This window comes from Gossypium raimondii, chromosome 3, assembly GCF_025698545.1.
Source record: "Gossypium raimondii isolate GPD5lz chromosome 3, ASM2569854v1, whole genome shotgun sequence".
Taxonomy (NCBI): domain Eukaryota; kingdom Viridiplantae; phylum Streptophyta; class Magnoliopsida; order Malvales; family Malvaceae; genus Gossypium; species Gossypium raimondii.
Window position 1 is genome coordinate 2,909,192 of NC_068567.1, and position 19,671 is coordinate 2,928,862.

At 31.4% G+C, this 19,671-nt stretch overlaps 3 protein-coding genes and 1 pseudogene across 3 annotated transcripts; 3 read left to right on the top strand and 1 right to left on the bottom strand.

Annotated features, from left to right (window-relative positions):
- Positions 1 to 181: 181 nt before the first annotated feature.
- LOC105796534 (PLASMODESMATA CALLOSE-BINDING PROTEIN 3) lies at positions 182 to 3,539 on the bottom strand. The gene is made up of 3 exons (XM_012626277.2): positions 3,143 to 3,539; positions 3,001 to 3,034; positions 182 to 814 (listed from the first exon to the last, which is right to left on the bottom strand). The coding sequence occupies exons 1-3, from the start codon at positions 3,453 to 3,455 to the stop codon at positions 565 to 567; spliced, it is 597 nt and encodes a 198-aa protein (XP_012481731.1). The 5' UTR covers positions 3,456 to 3,539; the 3' UTR covers positions 182 to 564.
- Positions 3,540 to 6,900: 3,361 nt separating this feature from the next.
- On the top strand, positions 6,901 to 9,446 carry LOC105795596 (cytochrome P450 CYP749A22-like; annotated as a pseudogene).
- Positions 9,447 to 10,433: 987 nt separating this feature from the next.
- LOC105796541 (cytochrome P450 CYP749A22-like) lies at positions 10,434 to 12,855 on the top strand. The gene is made up of 5 exons (XM_012626289.1): positions 10,434 to 10,827; positions 10,919 to 11,142; positions 11,248 to 11,480; positions 11,619 to 11,997; positions 12,204 to 12,855. The coding sequence occupies exons 1-5, from the start codon at positions 10,566 to 10,568 to the stop codon at positions 12,642 to 12,644; spliced, it is 1,539 nt and encodes a 512-aa protein (XP_012481743.1). The 5' UTR covers positions 10,434 to 10,565; the 3' UTR covers positions 12,645 to 12,855.
- Positions 12,856 to 15,568: 2,713 nt separating this feature from the next.
- Positions 15,569 to 17,972, top strand: LOC105796538 (cytochrome P450 CYP749A22-like). Its single transcript, XM_012626284.2, has 5 exons — positions 15,569 to 15,925; positions 16,020 to 16,243; positions 16,326 to 16,558; positions 16,696 to 17,074; positions 17,152 to 17,972. The coding sequence occupies exons 1-5, from the start codon at positions 15,664 to 15,666 to the stop codon at positions 17,590 to 17,592; spliced, it is 1,539 nt and encodes a 512-aa protein (XP_012481738.1). The 5' UTR covers positions 15,569 to 15,663; the 3' UTR covers positions 17,593 to 17,972.
- Positions 17,973 to 19,671: the final 1,699 nt, after the last annotated feature.

The following is a 19,671-nucleotide window of genomic DNA, read 5'->3' on the forward strand; positions in this document are numbered from 1 at the left end:
GGTCAACACGTGTCTCTTGAGTATGGGTTCGCCTGCATGGTGGTGTGAACCCATTAGGTGCAGACTTATACAGGCGAACTATATGGTTTGGTTAACTATATCCAAAATAAAAGGGTCAGATCGGTCTTAATCGGAAAGCAGATCATTTATGGCGGACACCAAAACAAACTTAATAATCACATTTGTTAATAATAAATAATTAATTTGTTTTGATAACGTAATTACAAGACATAATTTGAAAATAATATATGCTTGCTTAGATACCATTATTCTCAGTACTCCAAGTAACATAAATATTGAAATGAATTTGTGAGAGAGCAAAGATAGCTGTATTCTAATAGAGAGATTTCTATTGCTGGTAAAGAAGACTTTAGCTCCATTATCGTGCGGCCGTGACATTAGCTTAAGCTCCTCATTAAGCTAATTAAATGTGATCTCTAGATTAACCAACAATGTCTTCATAAAGTAGACAACTAAATGATCGATACCACCAGCATCCTTCCATAAATAGCTGAGAAATAGGGCTTCAACTTCTAACAAAAACGCCTCTTCCTATCACTGGGGTCATGCATCAAGGTTTAAAAAGTTCCATATTGGATGCAAAATAAATGACAGAACAAGTAAGAGCAGGATAGACATTGAGCTTGTGTTGACTGTACTATCAAATGAAGCTCTAGAGAGAAATGGAGGGCTGAATCCAGGGTAATTGAGCCCCGGACCGCCACCTCCGCCATTGATCGGTGTGGTTGTCGTAGTTGGCACATTCGGATTGTTCCACGACCCTGTTTTTGGCATAGCTGTCCCTCCGGATGTGCTGGAAATTTCATAACTTAAGCTTTTAAAATCAATAAAATAACAGTGACAAAAACTACAAATAATGATGGAATCCAATTTGGTTGGTAATTTTCAAAAAATAGGCAAAAGGAGCTATTAGCTTTTGCTGGAGCCCAGCAATGCGCCCATGGATAGAGATGAGAACATGGTGAGACGGGACGAGTTTTTGCTCGCCTCAATTTCGACTCTATTTTTATATCCTCTGCTTCGATTTATTCTGAGCTCGATTTTATTTAAAAATGTAAAAATAATTATAAAATTTAAAAAAAAAAAAAAGTGTTTTAGTAAGTAAATCATGGCAGACAAATCAAATTTTCATCTAAATCTAAACTCGAATTGATCTTGAACTACCCATGTATAACTCCGGAATCCAAATATCTAGAGTGTTTTTTGACCGTTAGATGTCTTTCAAGAAAAGACAGTAGGAAAACATTACAAGCAAAGAAGTGACCAACAGACATAAATAAGCCTGGAAACGTAAAAGGTGTAAACCTTCACAAAGTGACGACTGCATGTAGGATACGAAAATGGACGGTTAGAGATCATGCCGAGAAACACGTGTCAGACATCTACTCAATTACAGCATCACCATGAAAGGCTCACACCCACTTGAGAATCAAAGGATTATGCAAAGTTGATTCATGTTAGTTAATTAGGATTTAAACAATATCTTATTTTGCGCCTTTTTGTTTTTCTGTCTTTGATCCTCTTACAAGCCACAAGGGTTTCAATAATAAATTACACCCAACTTCAAAAAGTTATTAAATGAGCAATAAATTATTCAAAATTTTTTATTTAAGTCACTAAACTATTTAAAAGTTTTTATTTAATTTATTGGGGTGTTAAGTTTTTTTTTTAAAATAAAAAAAGAGGTTCAGCTAGTGAACTCCAAGCAACAATTCAACAATCGGTATGGTGGATAAATACCTGCCGACAAGTAGATCCAAGTTGATCTAACGGTTAGTGTCGAAGATCGGAGAGAAAAACTGTTTGGATTTTAGTTTATAGATTTGTGACGTTAAAAGTTATTTCATAAAAAAATTGAACTGTAAAAGAGAAGGGAAATGAAAGCTTTTGAGTGCTGCAAGCAATGCAGACAAAGAAAGCCATACAACAGTAATTTTAACAACCCAATGACTTAAATGAAAACTTTCGAGTAGTTCAATGACCATTTTATAATTTTTTTGAAGTTGAGTGACCAAAATGTAATCTTACTAATAGTTTAGTAATCTTGAATGTAGTTTACCTTTCAATTAAATCTAAAATCGAGTAAAGTTATACTCTCTTTCAAGGTGTAATTTCTTTGAACATAATTTTCTATATTCATAAGAATCGAACTCAAAATTTCATTTAAGGAATATCGAACTTCTTCTCACTTGACCCAATAAACATTGAACATAAATTGGGTGCAACATAAAAATTTCTTCAGGGGTGAAGCCAAGAAAAAATTTTAGGGGGCTGAAATTAAATTATCTATATATTTATAATTTTTAAAGGATTAAATTAATTTTATTATTTTTAGGGGTCAAAATGTAATTTTATATTTACTAATTTAAATTTTTAAAATTTAAAGGGCCAAAATAGAACATTTTAAATCCGCCTTTGAGCTTCTTAAAAGTCATTTTCATAGTAGTACTCTCGTCCAAACACACTTAATCTACTGAAATTTCGCTAGTATAAATTTAACATCCATTCATAAATATGATATATTTAATACAATAATTTAAATCAATATAATCATGAAATACCTCTACTTTTAATTCTAGAAATTTAATCCTTTATTTTCTTATATTGGTTTTTTCACTATGCTAACAACTAAATTTCAATTATTAAATTAAAAGAGTAAAGAGAGACTAAATTCTTAACAAAAAGTAATAGACTAAATTTCAAAAGTGAAAAAAAGTATAGGTACTAAGAGCATTATTAAACCAATGTAAATCTCAGCTACCATTTACTATCAAAGGAATGCGTGAAACTCAAGAAATTAGTCCAAATTCTTTCTAAAGCTACACCGATTAAAGAAAAGGAAAAAAAGAAAAAGGAGGAAATGTACTAATGTTCAAAATAGTGGAACCCCCAACTTCATTTTTGCATATAAAATATTTAAAGATAATTCCTTTTTTTTTTAAAGTAATCCAAGAAAAAAAAAACATGCATACAGCATACCTTTGAGGAGATGGGTACATACAAGATCCATAACCTGCAAAACAGAGCAACAAAATAATCAAAAACCCAGTTCTAAAGACCACTCAAAAATGACAAAAAGAAGAAGACAGAAACACAATTGAAGAGTTTTAAAGAACAAAACTGGGATCAGTTTTAGCAACAGTGGCTGTGCCAGCAAAGTCACAAGAACCAGGTGCCTTTGCCCTACGTTGATAGTAGCTATTGTAAGCGTAGGAAGCATGAGCTTGGATTGTATTTGGAAGGAAACAAAGGCCATTAGATTGTATAGGGGTGCAGTCAGCACCAGAGGCACATGCATAGTCTAGTGCATTTTGTAGAGCTTGGCTACTGGCATCACTTCGAGCCACACACCAGGTTTGGCCTTGAACAAACGAGAAGACGTTTATTAGCAATGGGAGGAACAACAATACTAGCTTTAAGACTGGTATTGCCATGGATATGAGTTTAAGTTGGCAAAGCAAAAGAGAAAAAATTAAAAAAGGAGAAGAGTATGGAGAGAGAAAGGAGAAATAGAGGGATTGGAGGGAGGGCCTCTTTCTGTTTCTTTTTGTATTTATTCTGTTTATATAGGTAAAAATACTTCTTTGGTCCTTTTTAATTTTGATATTAAGCAAATTGATCCCTCTAAAAAATTTGAAACAATTTAATCATCGTTTGTAACACCTCTCACCTGCCTTGATGCACGGTACGATTAGACTATGTTACCGGAATACATATATACATAACGGAAATCTCAAGTCCTTTAAAATTTCACACGTCCAAACATTTTATAAAATCATAAAATGAAGTTAGAATCATTTGGAGCTTTAAAAACATTTTAAAATTATTTAGAAAAAGTGTGGGGTGATCGGAGGTGCTTGGGGCCAAGCATATATAGGACTTGGAACCATATTGTTTACTGTACTGGAAATTTGGATCGTTACACTGTCAATTATGAAAATGAGAATTAAGGATAATTAATCATGACGTTAATATTTTTTGACAATTGTACATAATTTTGATTCATATAGTAACACATTTAGCCCTTGATATCTATGTATTATGTGCAATTGTTGACAAAATGTGTAAATGTTGCAAACTAAATCTATCAAATTAAGACCAAATTGATAGAATGGGTAACTTTTAACGGCTAAATTTGTTATTATGTTAAGAAAATATATATAATTAACTAAAACATTAAAGATGTGATTAATTGTTTTAGTTGCTCACTTTCAAATTTAATATGGATGGACCAATTTTCTCAATATTAAATTTGAGAGAGATTAAAAGGTATTTGTACCATGTATATATGGTTTAATTCTTTTAGTAATTTTGATTTAAAATTAAAATTCAATTAATAACATTGTTAATTGATTGTTGTTAAATTTGAATATATATATATATATATTATTAATTGGACTTTAATTTTAAATTTATCCTTTAAAATGTCATGTATCCAAATTTGTTACCAAATTGGCTTTAATTTTAAAATCAAACAAATAGACACCTAAATTCTAATACTTAAAATTAAACGGATTAAAATTCAAAAATTCAAAAAGTAGAGGGATTGGAGGCATAACTAAACTTAATTATTGAATGAAATAAATTAAAAGATAAAAGATAAATTTGATATGATTCAAGTATAGAAGTTTTTTTAATAATATATCTTATGATCATATCTGCTTTTTTTGGTACAATATCTAGAACTATTTATAGCTCACCCACAATTCATAAATAGTAGGATAATGCGCTGAAGTGCACTTGAACTCAAGTCCTCTTGCATTGACAATAATGCCTATATCAATCTTGCAAATATTAAAAAAAGTATATAGAATTTTTTTATTTAAAAAATTCAAAATACAATAAGATTGAGCTTTGATTTGGATCATTGCACAGTTTTTATGGGTTTTAATTTGGTTCTTAAAACTCATTTTCAAAATCCCTTGGGCTTGAAACTGATTGGTTCGAAGTGTATGTCCAATCAGATTACTCTTAAAGGTACCATATCCAATTGTTTTGAGCTTTATTCATCAGGTGTTAAATGTACATTTTGTTGTTAGTATTTTAGGGCCCATTTTACTATTATCAAAATACGTATCGGTTAAATTACGCTCAACGTTATTAAATTATTAGTAAATTTACGTTTTTTTAATCACTTAAATTTAAAAACTTAAAAGCTGATTACTAAACTATTCGAAAATTTTCATTGAAGTCATTGAACTATTATGAAGTTTTTATTTAAGTCACTAAGCTGCTAAGTTTCTTTTTAAAGTCCAACTAGTGAGCTATAAACAGTGATTCAATGATATGTATGGTGGATTAGTACCCATTGGCAAGTAGAAAAACATACTTTAGATTAAAGTTGATTTGATGGTCAATGTTGGAGATCAAAGAAGAAAGTTGTTTGGATTTTAGTTCGTAGATTTGTGACATTCAAAACTGTTTCATGAAAAAAAATGAATTGTAGAAGAGAATGAGAATGAGAGCTTTCGATTAATGCAGGAAGTGCGAATAGAGAATGCCACATGTAATAGCGATTTTAACAACTAAGTGACTTAAATGAAAACTTTTAAATACTCTAATGATCATTTTGTAATTTTTAAAGTTGAATGACCAAAACATAAACTTACTAATAGTTTAACGACCTTGAATATAGTTTACCTAAAAGTCTTTTACTAATTTTTTTTCTCATTGATGAGATATTTTATCGTGGTTTCATTAATTTTACATATTACATGGTGCATCAAATATTATTTTCCTTTATATTTATATTTATTATTTTTAAATTTTTAATAATAGTTGCAAAGTTAAAAGTTCTCAAATATTTTACATGAGATATTTTAGTGTGGTTATAGTTTCGTTTTTATTATTAAGGTTTTTTTTTTTTGCAATTGAAAAGGTTTAAATTTGTAAATTAGTTGTTTGTTCTCAAGTTGGGTAGTAAAATTTGGAGAAAGACAATTACTAATTCTTAAAATTAAAGAGTCGAAAGGGAAAAATTCTGCACTATTTCTAGTTTTGGATTTTTAGAATTAAAAATAATTAACCCAACACAAAAATAATTTAACATGTTATATGGATATGCCTTATTTTACACATGTTCAAATACAAACGCTTTTCTTTCTTTCTTTTTTTTTCGAAATGATGATGATTAAATTTTAGTTTTGAATGTCATTTTTTTGTTATATGGATATGCCAAACGAGTTTTTTTTTTTTATATGTCACTAGATTTAACATGTTAACAATTAAATTAGAATTTTAAATTAAAAAGTTAAGGAATTAAATTTCTAATAAAAAGTGTAAAGATTAAATTCTAAATGTACGAAAAATATAAAGACTTGAAGCATATTTTAACTTTAAATATTTTAATTAATTATTAGATTTAAAAATAATTAACCCGACGCAAAACATGGTTCGAGAATCATACTAGTTACATATAAAAGAAATGCCATTTGCATTCATTACTTGTGTCACAACCATTTGCTTTTTTAGATTATATAACTGCAGTCAAATTATGCTTTGAGAATTAATCTCTATACTTTTATTTTTATGTAATTTAATATCTTAATTTATAATATTATTAGTTAGTCTAAATACTTATTTTAATTAAAATGATAATATTAATTTTTAATAATCTTTTAACACTATCAAAATTATCTCATAAATTCATATCCATTAAAATATTACTTTTATATTTTAGATGGAAGAATATTCCAAACTATAAACAAATTTGGAGCCGAATACAATTAAAAAAAAAAAACAACTAAATTTCTTAAAATGTTTAGGGCTCCCCGATTCACCTTTTGAATATGACCAAATGAATGGAAATGGAAAAAACATTTATAAAAGGAAAAAACCAGAGGTAAAGGAACATATGAATTCAGAATAAAGAGAAGAAAAATGAGTGTCTTGATGGAGCTTGAAATTCTTGTCCCATGTTGTTTCTTCCTCGTAGCTTTAATGAAGTTCCTTTATGATTACTTGTGGGTACCTCTCCGTGTACAACATATGATGAATTCACAGGGAATCAAAGGACCTCCTTACAACTTCATCACAACAAACAAGTTACCAAAATGAGAATGGAAGCAATGAGCAAACCTATGGCCTTGTCGCATGACATATTTCCCAAAGTGCAGCCACATATTTACACCTGGATCAACAAATATGGTAAGATTCCATGCATGTTCTCACTATGATTTCTAAATTTTAGTTCTAAAAAAAGATCAGCCCTTTTGTATTTTATGTGATTAGGGAAGAATTTTCTTTATTGGAACGGTGTTCGAGCTGAACTGGTGATTTCAGAACCTGAACTAGCCGAAGAGGTTTGAAAAATAGTGAACAAGCTTTTCCAAAAAGAACGCCTTCAATTTATGGTAGGAAGCTCCTAGGGAATGGGCTTGTGTTCCTTGAGGGCGAAAAATGGGCAAAGCATCGAAAGTTGGCCAATTACGCTTTCCATGGTGAAAGCTTAAAGGTAAAGCCTCCAACCACATAACCCATTAGACCATAAATTTTGGCAAATCTTATACCGTTCCTTTGGTACTTAAGATTAAACTATTTTTTGGGCAGACCATGACTCCAGCAATAATTGCTAGCGTTGAGACAATGATGAAAAAGTGGAAAGGTCAAGAAGGCAAAGAAATCGAAGTGTTCAATGAATTTAGATTGTTGACTTCAGAAGTGATATCAAGAACAGCTTTTGGCAGCAATTACTTGGAAGGAGAGAAGATTTTTGATATGTTGAAGAAGTTGTCAATCATTTTGGGCCGAAATATTTTTAAGACTAAAATTCCTTTCATCAAGTATGTTGCCTCTAAACCTTAATTTTTTATTATTTGAGAGAGAGGGTTGTCCTGGTTTAATCAATGCAAGTAATTTGCCACTATATTTAATGACTAGTTGACACCCTCTAAAGTTTAATCAATCCTAAATTCTGCCATGAAAAATGTATGGCACTATGCCACTATCTTTGTTTATTCCATGTATAGAGCTGACTTGTGTTTTTTACATCAAAATTTGGAAAACTGCTGATTTACTTGAGTCAGAGAAACTCGAAAAAGGAATACACGATTGTGTGCTGGAGATTGTTAAGAAAAGGGAAAACAAATTTGTGAGTGGAGAAGTTGATGGCTTTGGAAATGATTTTTTAGGATTGCTAGTAAATGCCTTTCATCATTTGAATGACAAAAACATGCTTTCAATGGAAGATTTGGTGGATGAATGCAAAACATTCTACTTTGCTGGACAGGAAACTGTTAATTCTTACTTGCTTGGACTATCTTGCTTATAGTAATCCATGGATATTGGCAAGAGAAAGCAAGAGGCTAGGTGATTGACATATTTGGTAACCAAAATCCATATGCCGAAGGCATTGCCAAACTCAAAATTGTAAGCAAATTGTCTAATCATTTCAATTTATTGTGATTGCAGACGTAACATATATTATCGTAATCAATTACGATGAATACAATGCATTTAATACACTATATTCTATGATGTAATCTGACATATTTTGATTTTGACAGATGACCATGATCATTAATGAAACTCTAAGACTGTATAGCCAACTGTTGGATCTAAGAACAAAGATGAATGAAACATGCAATTTCTTGAGCTTCAAGGCTCGATACTTGCTGTACAATAACAGAATCGAGCTTGAAGAACTAAAGGAATCTAAGATTTAAGAGAGCTTTAGATGAAGAATTCTTTGATGAATTTTCATTTACTCAAAAAGATGGCATAATGCCAATACATATACCAGACATAAGCTGGTCAAAGAGAAACAAAATGGTTACCTAAACATTACCTACTACCACTAAGAAACCTTGGAACTAATAAAACATAACTTGCACACTTAGTAAGGCTGATTTATCAGCTCAAACATTGACAAATTACATTAAGTACATTAACAACTTGGTTTGAATCTAACTAAGTTACAAAATGTTGATTAAAGTAACAAAACTAAACTGAAGCTGCAGCAGCATCTTCAGCTGCAACATGCATGGCTCGGGGACCTTCTCTTCTACTTGGCTGCATGCAGGCCAACTTCAACACCAACTAAGTGGCATGATGAGAAAAGTTGAAAAAGAAGTTCGCTTGGGAAAGCTAGTCTTGCCTGCTAATATAGATCTTCAGATTGCGAGTATTGCATTCTATTATGACCCTCAACTATGGGGAGATGACGTGCATCTTTTTAAACCAGAGAGATTCGCCGAAGGAATTGCCAAAGCTACCAATTACAATACTACTGCATTTTTTCCTTCCGGATCGGGACCTCGATCTTGTGTCGGTATGGCATTCGCAACCACGGAAGCAAAGATTGCTCTCTCCATGATTCTACAACGTTATAGCTTTACCCTCTCCCCTGCTTATGTCTACTCACCAACAACTCCCTTCAACCACAACATGGAATTCAAGTAATACTCCAGTCACTGCATAATGAATAATGATGTTTGAAGTATTCAACTGCTGAGAACCCGATAGGTGTCAATCCAGTTTGTTCATATAATCGCCTTAAAGAAGTAATATCTAACAAGCAAAATTAAATTATACTCTTCAAAACTATCTTCATCGGAGAGGGTGTCTATGCCTTAAATAGGATCGAACAATTGGGAAATCAAATAGTTATCTTCCTAACAATAAGGACTCATGTCTTTCTATATTGGCAACAATGCCCATGCCAATCGAACTAAGACTCAATCGACAAATTCAAACTTGTATTCTTTCTTAGAAGTGTAATATATCTTATAACTACAAAAATAAATTGTCAACTTTTTTATGGCACTAACAATGTTGTTTGCACCACTCTGTGCAACACTTTAATGGAACACCTTAAAGCTCAAACAATTATTGTTGTTATTGTTCAACATATATTATTATAGCTCCAAGAATGTTGTTACGGGCCATAAGCAATACATTGGTAAATGTTAGTAAATGTACTAGAACCACATGGATAGCTAAGATTAATTGATCATTAACATTTCCTTAGAGTTCTATAACATTAATTACATTTTCTTCTTCAAATGATAAAGAAAAAAGTTCCTCAAACCAGAAAAGTGTGCAAAGCAACTATAATTTACAAATTGTTGGAATTAAGAGAATGGTAAACATCATAAATTATGACAGAAGGATATGGCTAATTATATTAATTAGAGAGAAAATTTAATAATTAGTAATTTATTGTTAATATTCCCTGTATGTAGTTCCCAAACATAGAGATTCCCTCCATATATCGTTCATATGCTGCAATTGGACAAAGATTAAAGGCCATTTTTAATTGAAAAGTCGACGAGTAATCTATAAAGTAATTGTATTTTGATAATGTTTATCTCAATCCTCATTAGTTGTAAGGCGTAATAGACATTGATGTTTTAACTTATAATAATAATATGTCTGACATATACTCCCAACTAATCTTCATGTTGTCCCAAGGAACCAAACGGAAAGACGACAGTAATATCACATTAAGTTATCACTTAAGTCCTTGTTCAATATGGAAATCACAATACAAATATTAAAGGAACATCTGGATTCTGTGTAAAGAGAAGAAAAATTGAGTGGTTTTGATGGAGCTTGTAATTCTTGTCCCATGTTCTTTGTTACTCATTGCTTTAATCAAGTTCCTTTATGATTACTTGTGGGTGCCTCTTAGTATACAGCATATGCTGAATTCTCAGGGAATCAAAGGACCTCCTTACAGATTCATCCATGGCAACAACAAGGAAATTATCAAAATGAGAAAGGAAGCTATGAGCAAACCCAAGGCCTTGACTCATGATATATTTGCCAAAACGCAGCCACATATGTACTCCTGGATCAAAAAATATGGTAAGATGGATGCATGTTTTTCACTATGATATATAAACTTGTAGTTTTAAGTAAGAAAAAGGATCGACCCTTTTGTCTTTTATATGATTAGGGAAGAATTTTGTTTATTGGAACGGTATTCGAGCTGAAGTGGTGATTTCAGAACCTGAACTAGTCAAAGAGGTTCTGAAAAATAGTGAAAATGTCTTTCCAAAAGCGAAGCCATCATTTTATGTTAGCAAGCTACTGGGGAACGGGCTTGCGACAATCGATGGTGAAAAATGGGTGAAGCATCGGAAGTTGACGAATTACGCTTTTCATGGGGAAAGCTTAAAGGTAAAGTCTTGAAATATATCAGTTTAGTAGAATTATTCATGTACAATGAAAATATTTCGGCAAATTTTATGTTGTTTCTTACATATTCGGGAAATGTTTGGGTAGAACATGACACCGGCAATAATTGCTAGCGTTGAAACAATGCTAAAAAGGTGGAAAGGCAAAGAAGGCAAAGAGATTGAAGTGTATCAAGAATTTAGATTATTGACTTCAGAAGTGATATCCAGAACAGCTTTTGGTAGCAATTACTTGGAAGGGGAGAAGATTTTTGCCATGTTGAACAAGTTATCAATAATTATGGGCCGAAATCTTTTTAATACTAAAATTCCTTTGATCAGGTATTTTCCCCCCTAAGCTTAATTAATCCCAAATTTTGCCTTGATTTGAACTAGCTTTTGAATGCAAATTTTAGATTTTCATTCCCCATGGATTTGGTTTTCTTCTTATATATGGCTGACCTTGGTTTGCTTTTACAGCAAGTTATGGAAACCTGCTGATTTGCTAGAGTCTGAAGAACTTGCAAAAGAAATAAAAGATTGTGTGATTAAGATTGTCAGGAAAAGAGAAGATAAAGCTGTAAATGGAGAAGTTGATAGCTTCGACAATAATTTTCTAGGATTACTTATAAATGCCTATCATGATTCGGATGAAAATAACAGGCTTTCATTGGAAGACTTGGTAGATGAGTGCAAAACATTTTACTGGACCGGACACGACACTGTTAATGCCTTGCTTGCTTGGGTTCTTTTGCTTTTAGCAATCCATGGAGATTGGCAAGAGAAAGCAAGAAGAGAGGTGATTGACATATTTGGTAACCAAAATCCACATCCTGAAAGCATTGCAAAACTCAAAACTGTAAGTAAACTGTCAACCATTCCACAATATATAGTGTAGTCCAAGAATTTAATTCTCAATCGCCAAGGCTTTTCAGTCACGTCATCTTCATCGTAATTGCCAACCTAACAAATATTATCGCGTTGTGACTATTATTTAAATCCTGGTCTATACTACTACGCATTTAGTACATTATATTCTTTAAAGTAATATGCTATATTCTACAGATGACCATGATCATATATGAAACTCTAAGATTGTACGGTGCCACAAATGGCCTGCCAAGAAAAGTTGCAAGAGAAGTTCAGGTAGGAAAGCTAGTCATGCCAGCTAATATAGATCTTCTTATTGCGAGGGCTGCACTTCACCATGACCCCCAACTATGGGGAGATGATGTGCATCTTTTCAAACCAGAGAGATTTGCAGAAGGGATTGCCAAAGCTACTAATTACAATGCAGCCGCATTTTTCCCATTTGGACTGGGACCTCGATTTTGTGTTGGTATGACCTTTGCAACCATAGAAACCAAAATTGCTCTCTCCATGATTCTACAACGCTACACCATTAGTCTCTCCCCCGCCTATGTACACTCACCAATACCTATTTTAACCCTTCATCCAGAACATGGAATTCAAGTGATACTTGAGTCACTGCATAATGATGCTTAAAGTACACAACTGCTAAGAACTTGAAGTTTAACTTGGTTTGTGTATTCACCTTTAAGAGATGACGTATAATATGTTTAAGGTTCTAGCATTTGCAACCCATTCATTATTCCCAATCTCTTCCCTCCTTTATGCAAAAGGAAATGCATGCAAATGCTATTCACCAAAATGGTAAAACATGCAATCAATAAACAAAGAATGCATTATGTTTCTAGTATTGTTGATCAATTTATGGTCTACTAACAATGTCTTCCTTGTGTAAAAGATTTCATGCAAGAACTTAACAAGATTATCCTCTTATTGCTCTAATAAAATATCATGGGTGCCAAATCTAATAAAAATAAGTATATGATTCAAAAAAAATGTAGATAGCAATGAACATGGTCAAATTAATCCATAATGATTAGTAAAAATCATTTTTTCAATAAAACAAAGTAAAAAAAAAGAAAGAAAGAGATTTTGAAGTTAGAATCAAATTTAAAAGTTAGATTATGAAAAGCCAAATTAGAAATGAAGTTTCAAATCAATATAATGAAAACTTAGTCAAAGGTAAAATATCACTTTAGATTCATGAGTCTAATAATTGATGCAAAGATAAAATTTAATATTCTTTGATAAATTGGTTATAGTTGTTGACAAATTCATAGAAACCAATCTTTTCTTACCTTCTTGATAATCAAGATGAACACTATTGATTCCTTTATCGATAAATAATCATATAACGCATTTCAGAAGTTTAATTTATTAGTAGCATTAAAAACTAAAGAGACTCGCTTCTAGTCAACAAACACATAAATAAAGTTCATTTAAATTAGATTATATATCCAGATAATAATAAATTGCATATTTCAACACCCGCACACAACCATGTTAAGCTATCAAATGCGAGCTCGAGCTCGAGCTCTATGTATAACAAGACGTTAAAAAGAATTAGCTAGTGTCAAGAGAAAAGCACAAAAATGTACGAAAATAAAAACATGAAAAAGATCTCTCTAAGTCCATGCCAAAATATTCTATTTTTAAATGACCTAATCAAGGTTTCAATTCATGCTTGGACGCGAAGTATTCTAAACATTGAAAAAAAAAAAAGACGAGAAAGGGTCAAAAATGGCCAAGGCATCTAGCACCGCACACTGCAGCGGACCTTGTTATTCTATCTACAGTCACACCTACATTTACTTTACCCAGCTCTCTTCTGTGGCAAAGCACCACCATGTTTAAGGGATACAACAAACCACCTTAATTTTTACTAATATATCAAACAAAATCAATATTTATTTACTATCAAACAAAATAATTTTATGTAATATTTAATTTTTATTAATATATCAAATAGTTTTATAATATAAATTCAATACTTAAATTTTTAATTTATTAAACACATGAGATAAAATATTTTTCCATTATTTATGTGTTAATTAAATTAAATTCATTAGAGATAAAATTAAAGGTTAACAAAACTTGATTTGATTTGAAAAAATATTTTTAATTTCGAGTTAACCAATAATTTTTATTCAACTAGAACAATCGATCGGTTTTTGAGTTTGAGTCGAGTTTAATTCTATAAATCGAATCATTCAAAAACTCAAGTAACATATTGATATAAATATCCTTTAGGTCCTTATAATTTTAAAATTGGTCCCTCTAACAAATTACAAAATAATTTTATTTATTTTCATAAATTTATAAAATATGTAAAAAATAAAAACATATATTAAAATTCTTTAAAAACATAAAATAGTATAAAAATGTTAAATTATATTTTTATTTTTTTCAAAATGATAAAATTGAGACTTTAAACAACTACACTATCAAATCAAGTTTATCATACTAATTATCTTTGTTTTTTTTTTTGTTGGCATTAGTTTACTTTAAAATAGTTTTCAAAATACATGAGGTATACATTTAGCTTCTATATCTTGGAATTTAGTTATATTGTCTACAAGTTTTCAATATCATCGGTTTAAATTTTTTTTAAAGTTAAACTCAAACAAATTTATTCAACTCAACTCAAATTTCATTTCACTTGTCTTCATTTGAAAATTTAAATCAAGTTAAGATGATAAAATAGAACTCATTAACTTGACTAATTCAAAAAAAAATTACTTGATTTGGTTTAATTCGATCGAATGCTTATCCCTAAATAAAATAATCTTTATTATGATTAAAGAGGTTTTAAAAGGATTTAATTTATTAACTTACCTCTTTTTAATTAATTTAATTTAAAGTAAAAAATTCCATATGATGTATTTTTATTCCTCCAAAATTTTCTTCATCTACATATTAGACTTGAAGCACTAATTTTTAGAGCTTATGAAACAACTATCAACTCTAATAATAAAATTCAATAAAACATTATAGATTTATCGCACACCGATAATATGGATAAAATGATTTATATAATAAATATATTTATTAAGTGTTTTACATAAAATTAATTGATGTTTTAGTTACAATGGTAAAGTCATTAATTTATATATATGGAAAATGAAAAATAAAAAATTTAATTTAAATATGTCTAGTTAATCGGTGGCACGGTAAAAAACTTGATATAAGTATAGATAGATAAAAAAAACATAAATATAATAGTGACAAATATTATAATGATGGAATATATACATTATTGTTAATATTCGTCCTTTGTACGCACTTCCCAAACATAAAGATTCCCTCCATAAATTGTTCATGTGTTGCAAAGGGACAAAAGATGAAGGCCATTATTAAATGGAAGAACGAGGAGTAACATACGAAGCAATTTTACTTTGCCATTGATTATAACACTATAATAATCACTCTTTATTAGTTGTAAGGCGTAATAGACACTGATGCTTTAACTTAAAATAATATGTCTGACATATACTTCCAACTAATCTTCACGTTGTTCCAAGGATCCAAAAGGAAAGACGACAGTAATATCACATTAAATTATCATTTAAGTCCTTGTCCAATATGGAAATCACAATACAAATATTAAAGGAACATCTGGATTCAGTGTTAAGAGAAGAAAATTTGAGTGGTTTTGATGGAGCTTGTAATTCTTGTCCCATGTTCTTTGTTCCTCATAGCTTTAATCAAGTTCCTTTATGATTACTTGTGGGTGCCTCTTAGTTTACAGCATATGCTGAATTCTCAGGGAATCAAAGGACCTCCTTACAGATTCATCCATGGCAACAACAAGGAAATTATCAAAATGAGAAAGGAAGCTATGAACAAACCTAAGGCCTTGACGCATGATATGTTTCCCAAATTGCAGCCACATATGCACTCCTGGATCAAAGAATATGGTAAGATGGATGCTTGTTTTTCACTATGATGTTAATAACTTGTAGTTTTAAGTAAAAAAGGGTCAACCCTTTTTGTTGTTTTCTACGTGATTAGGGAAGAATTTTGTGTATTGGAGCGGTGTTCGAGCTCAACTGGTGATTTCAGAAGCTGAATTAGTCAAAGAGGTTATGAAAAATAGTTTGAATGTTTTTCCAAAAGCGAAGCCATCAGTTTATGCTAGCAACCTACTGGGAAATGGGCTTGTGATGATCGAGGGTGAAAAATGGGTGAAGCATCGCAAGTTGACGAATCATGTTTTTCATGGGGAAAGTTTAAAGGTAAAGCCATCAATTTGGCAAATTTTATATTGTTGGCTGAATCTTATGCTGTTGCTTAAATATTGGGGTACTGTTTGGGCAGAACATGACACCAGCAGTAATTGCAAGTGTTGAAACAATGCTAGAGAAATGGAAAGGCAAAGAAGGCAAAGAGATTGAAGTGTATCAAGAATTTAGATTATTGACTTCAGAAGTGATATCCAGAACAGCTTTTGGTAGCAGCTACTCGGAAGGGGAGAAGATTTTTGCCATGTTGAACAAGTTATCAATAATTATGAGCCGAAATTTTTTTAATACTGAAATTCCTTTGATCAGGTATGTTCCCTCTAAGCTTAATTAATCCCAAGTTTTGCCTCGATTTCAACTAGCTTTTGGGTGCAAAGTTTAGACTTTCATTCCCCATGGATTTGGTTTTCTACTTATATATGCCTGACCTTGGTTTGCTTTTACAGCAAGTTATGGAAACCTGCTGATTTGCTGGAGTCTGAAAGACTTGCAAATGAAATACAAGATTGTGTGATGAAGATCGTTAAGAAAAGAGAAGATAGAGTTGTGAATGGAGAAGCTGATAGCTTTGGCAATGATTTTCTAGGATTACTTGTAAATGCCTATCATGATTTGGACGACAAAAATAGGCTTTCAATGGAAGACTTGGTAGCTGAGTGCAAAACATTCTACGTTGCCGGACAAGAAACTGTTAATGGCTTGCTTGCATGGATAGTCTTACTTTTAGCAATCCATAAAGATTGGCAAGAGAAAGCAAGAAGAGAGGTGATTGAGGTATTTGGTAACCAAAATCCAGATTCTGATGGTATTTCTAAACTCAAAATTGTAAGTAAGCTGTTAACAATTCCAAATTGTATGGTTATCTCTTAATTTAATCTGACATTTTCATGTTCTGCAAACAGGTCACCATGATCATTTATGAAACTTTAAGATTGTATGGTCCAACAAATGGCCTGCCAAGAAGAGTTGCAAGAGAAGTTCAAGTAGGAAAGCTAGTTTTGCCAGCTAATATAAATCTTCTTATTGCAAAGGCTGCACTTCACCATGACCCTCAAATATGGGGAGATGATGTGCATCTTTTTAAACCGGAAAGATTCGCTGATGGGATTGCCGAAGCTACCAATTACAATGCGGCTGCATTTTTCCCCTTTGGATTGGGACCCCGATTTTGTGTTGGTATGACCTTTGCAACCACAGAAACCAAAATTGCTCTCTCCATGATTCTACAACGCTACTCCTTTACCCTCTCCCCTGCCTATGTCCACTCACCAGTGCCTATTATCACCCTTCAACCAGAACATGGAATTCAAGTAATACTTGAATCCCTGCATAATGGTGCTTAAAGTTGTTGAAGCTGGCTTCCATGCAGCACTAGGAGCAGACCAAGCTGCCGAGCCATGCAGCTGCGACAAAAGCTCATGCTGCTGATTCATTTTGGTTACTTCAAGTGTTTGTTTTGTTACTTAGTTTGATTTGAACTAAGTTTAGTTTGATTTGAACTAAGTTGTCAATGTACTTGATGTAATTAGGTAATGTTTGAGCCGATAAATCAGCTTTGCAAAGTGTACAAGTTATGTTTAACAATTTTCAGTGTACTTAGTGGAAGTAGGTGATGTTTAGGTAACCATTTTGTTTCTCTTTGACCAGCTTATGTCTGGTATATGTGTTGGCATTATGCCATTTTTCAAGTCAATGAAAATTCATAAAAGAATTCTTCATCTAATGCTCTCTTAATTCTTTACTTTCTTTAGTTCATCAAGATCAATTCTGTTTTTGTTTGTTCATCAAGCCATCGAGCCTTAAAGCTCAAGCTTCTGTCAGTTTTCATTCATCTTTGTTCTTAGTTCCAACAAAAGTACACAGTTTCTAAGAACTCAGACTTTAACTTAGTTGGTTCATGTAGATAGTTCATGTTCACCTTTACGAGATGACATTTAATATGTCTAAGGTTCAAGCATTTGCAACCTGTTTATTATTCCCAAGTTCTTCCCTCTTTTATGGAAAATGAAATGCATGCAATCAATCGAAAGAGAATGTATGTTTATAGTATTATTGATCAATTTATAGTAGTTACTAGCTATGCCTTGCTTGTGTAAAAGCTTTCATGCAATTTCTCTTTTAAGGTCTGTCCTATTTTGGTCACTTCAAAAATTTTGTTCTCAATTTAATCATTTTAAATAAAATAATTGTGCGAATTGGTCACTATTAAAATTTTCGTTTTTTTGACAGATTATTGATGTGACACATTAGTTCACTGAGTAATTGACACATGGTATTTTTTTGTTGACTTTTGACTAAACTCTACAGACCTTGCTATAATTAGTCCAAAACTTTTCTCCTTAAACTTTAGTCTAAAGTTAACACAAAATGTCAAATGTCAATGACCAAACAAAAGCAAATTGAAATTGAAAGCGGAAATTTTAACGACAATGACTAATTCGCATAATTAACTTATATAGAGTGACTAAATTGAAAAAGAAAACTGAAGTGACCAAAATAAGACAGATCCTATTTTAAAGTGACATTGTAGTTTACCCTTTTTTCTATACGCCTTTTTCTTCCAAATTTATTACTGGAAATTTTTAAATTTTATATCATGGAAATCAAATTAAAAAACTATGAAAACCAAACAAAAAAAGAAAGTCAATTAAAAGATTTTGGGAGGTTCAAACTTAAAACTATCATATGTTTAGATATTGATTAAAAGGGTTAAAATAAAAATTGAAAAATTTTAGACGGGACTAACATGCTATTAGACCGAACGTTTAGTGCCCGACCACTGCCACTCCAGCCTCACTAGATTCGGTTTCACCCATGTACTATAGTATTACTATTTTCTTTTATATCCAGTCAATGACGTATATTTTATTAAATTTTATGATTAGCCTTGATTTGGTAATATCAAATAATTATAATATTAATTATATTAATTAAATTTAATTAAAATATATTTAGAATTATTGCTTATATTTCTTTGTACATGGTTCCCAATCAAATTATCGTTTACATGCTGCAATTGGAGAAAGATTGAAGACCATTTTTCTTTCTATTTCCCAACCTTTGAATCCAATTGATGACATCGTCGGTACATCGATTTCTAATCTGTTCGGTTCATCTTATTCAAATCAAATAAATTATTAAAAAGTTCATAAAATATTTAAAATAAAAAATTATAAAATTCAGTTTAACTGATTTTTTTAGTCTAATTCAATTGATCCATACTAGTCTAACTAGCTATCCTACTTGTCTAAACAACATAGTTTGAAGGTTAATGTTTAACACATTGAGAATGTATTTTCACAATGATCTAATCACTTTATTAATCATCGATATATCCATAGTTGGAATATTAAAGTTATTGCATGTTGCACCAAAGATTCGAATTTGAATCATGTGTAATCTACTTTAGCAATGTTTTTGAA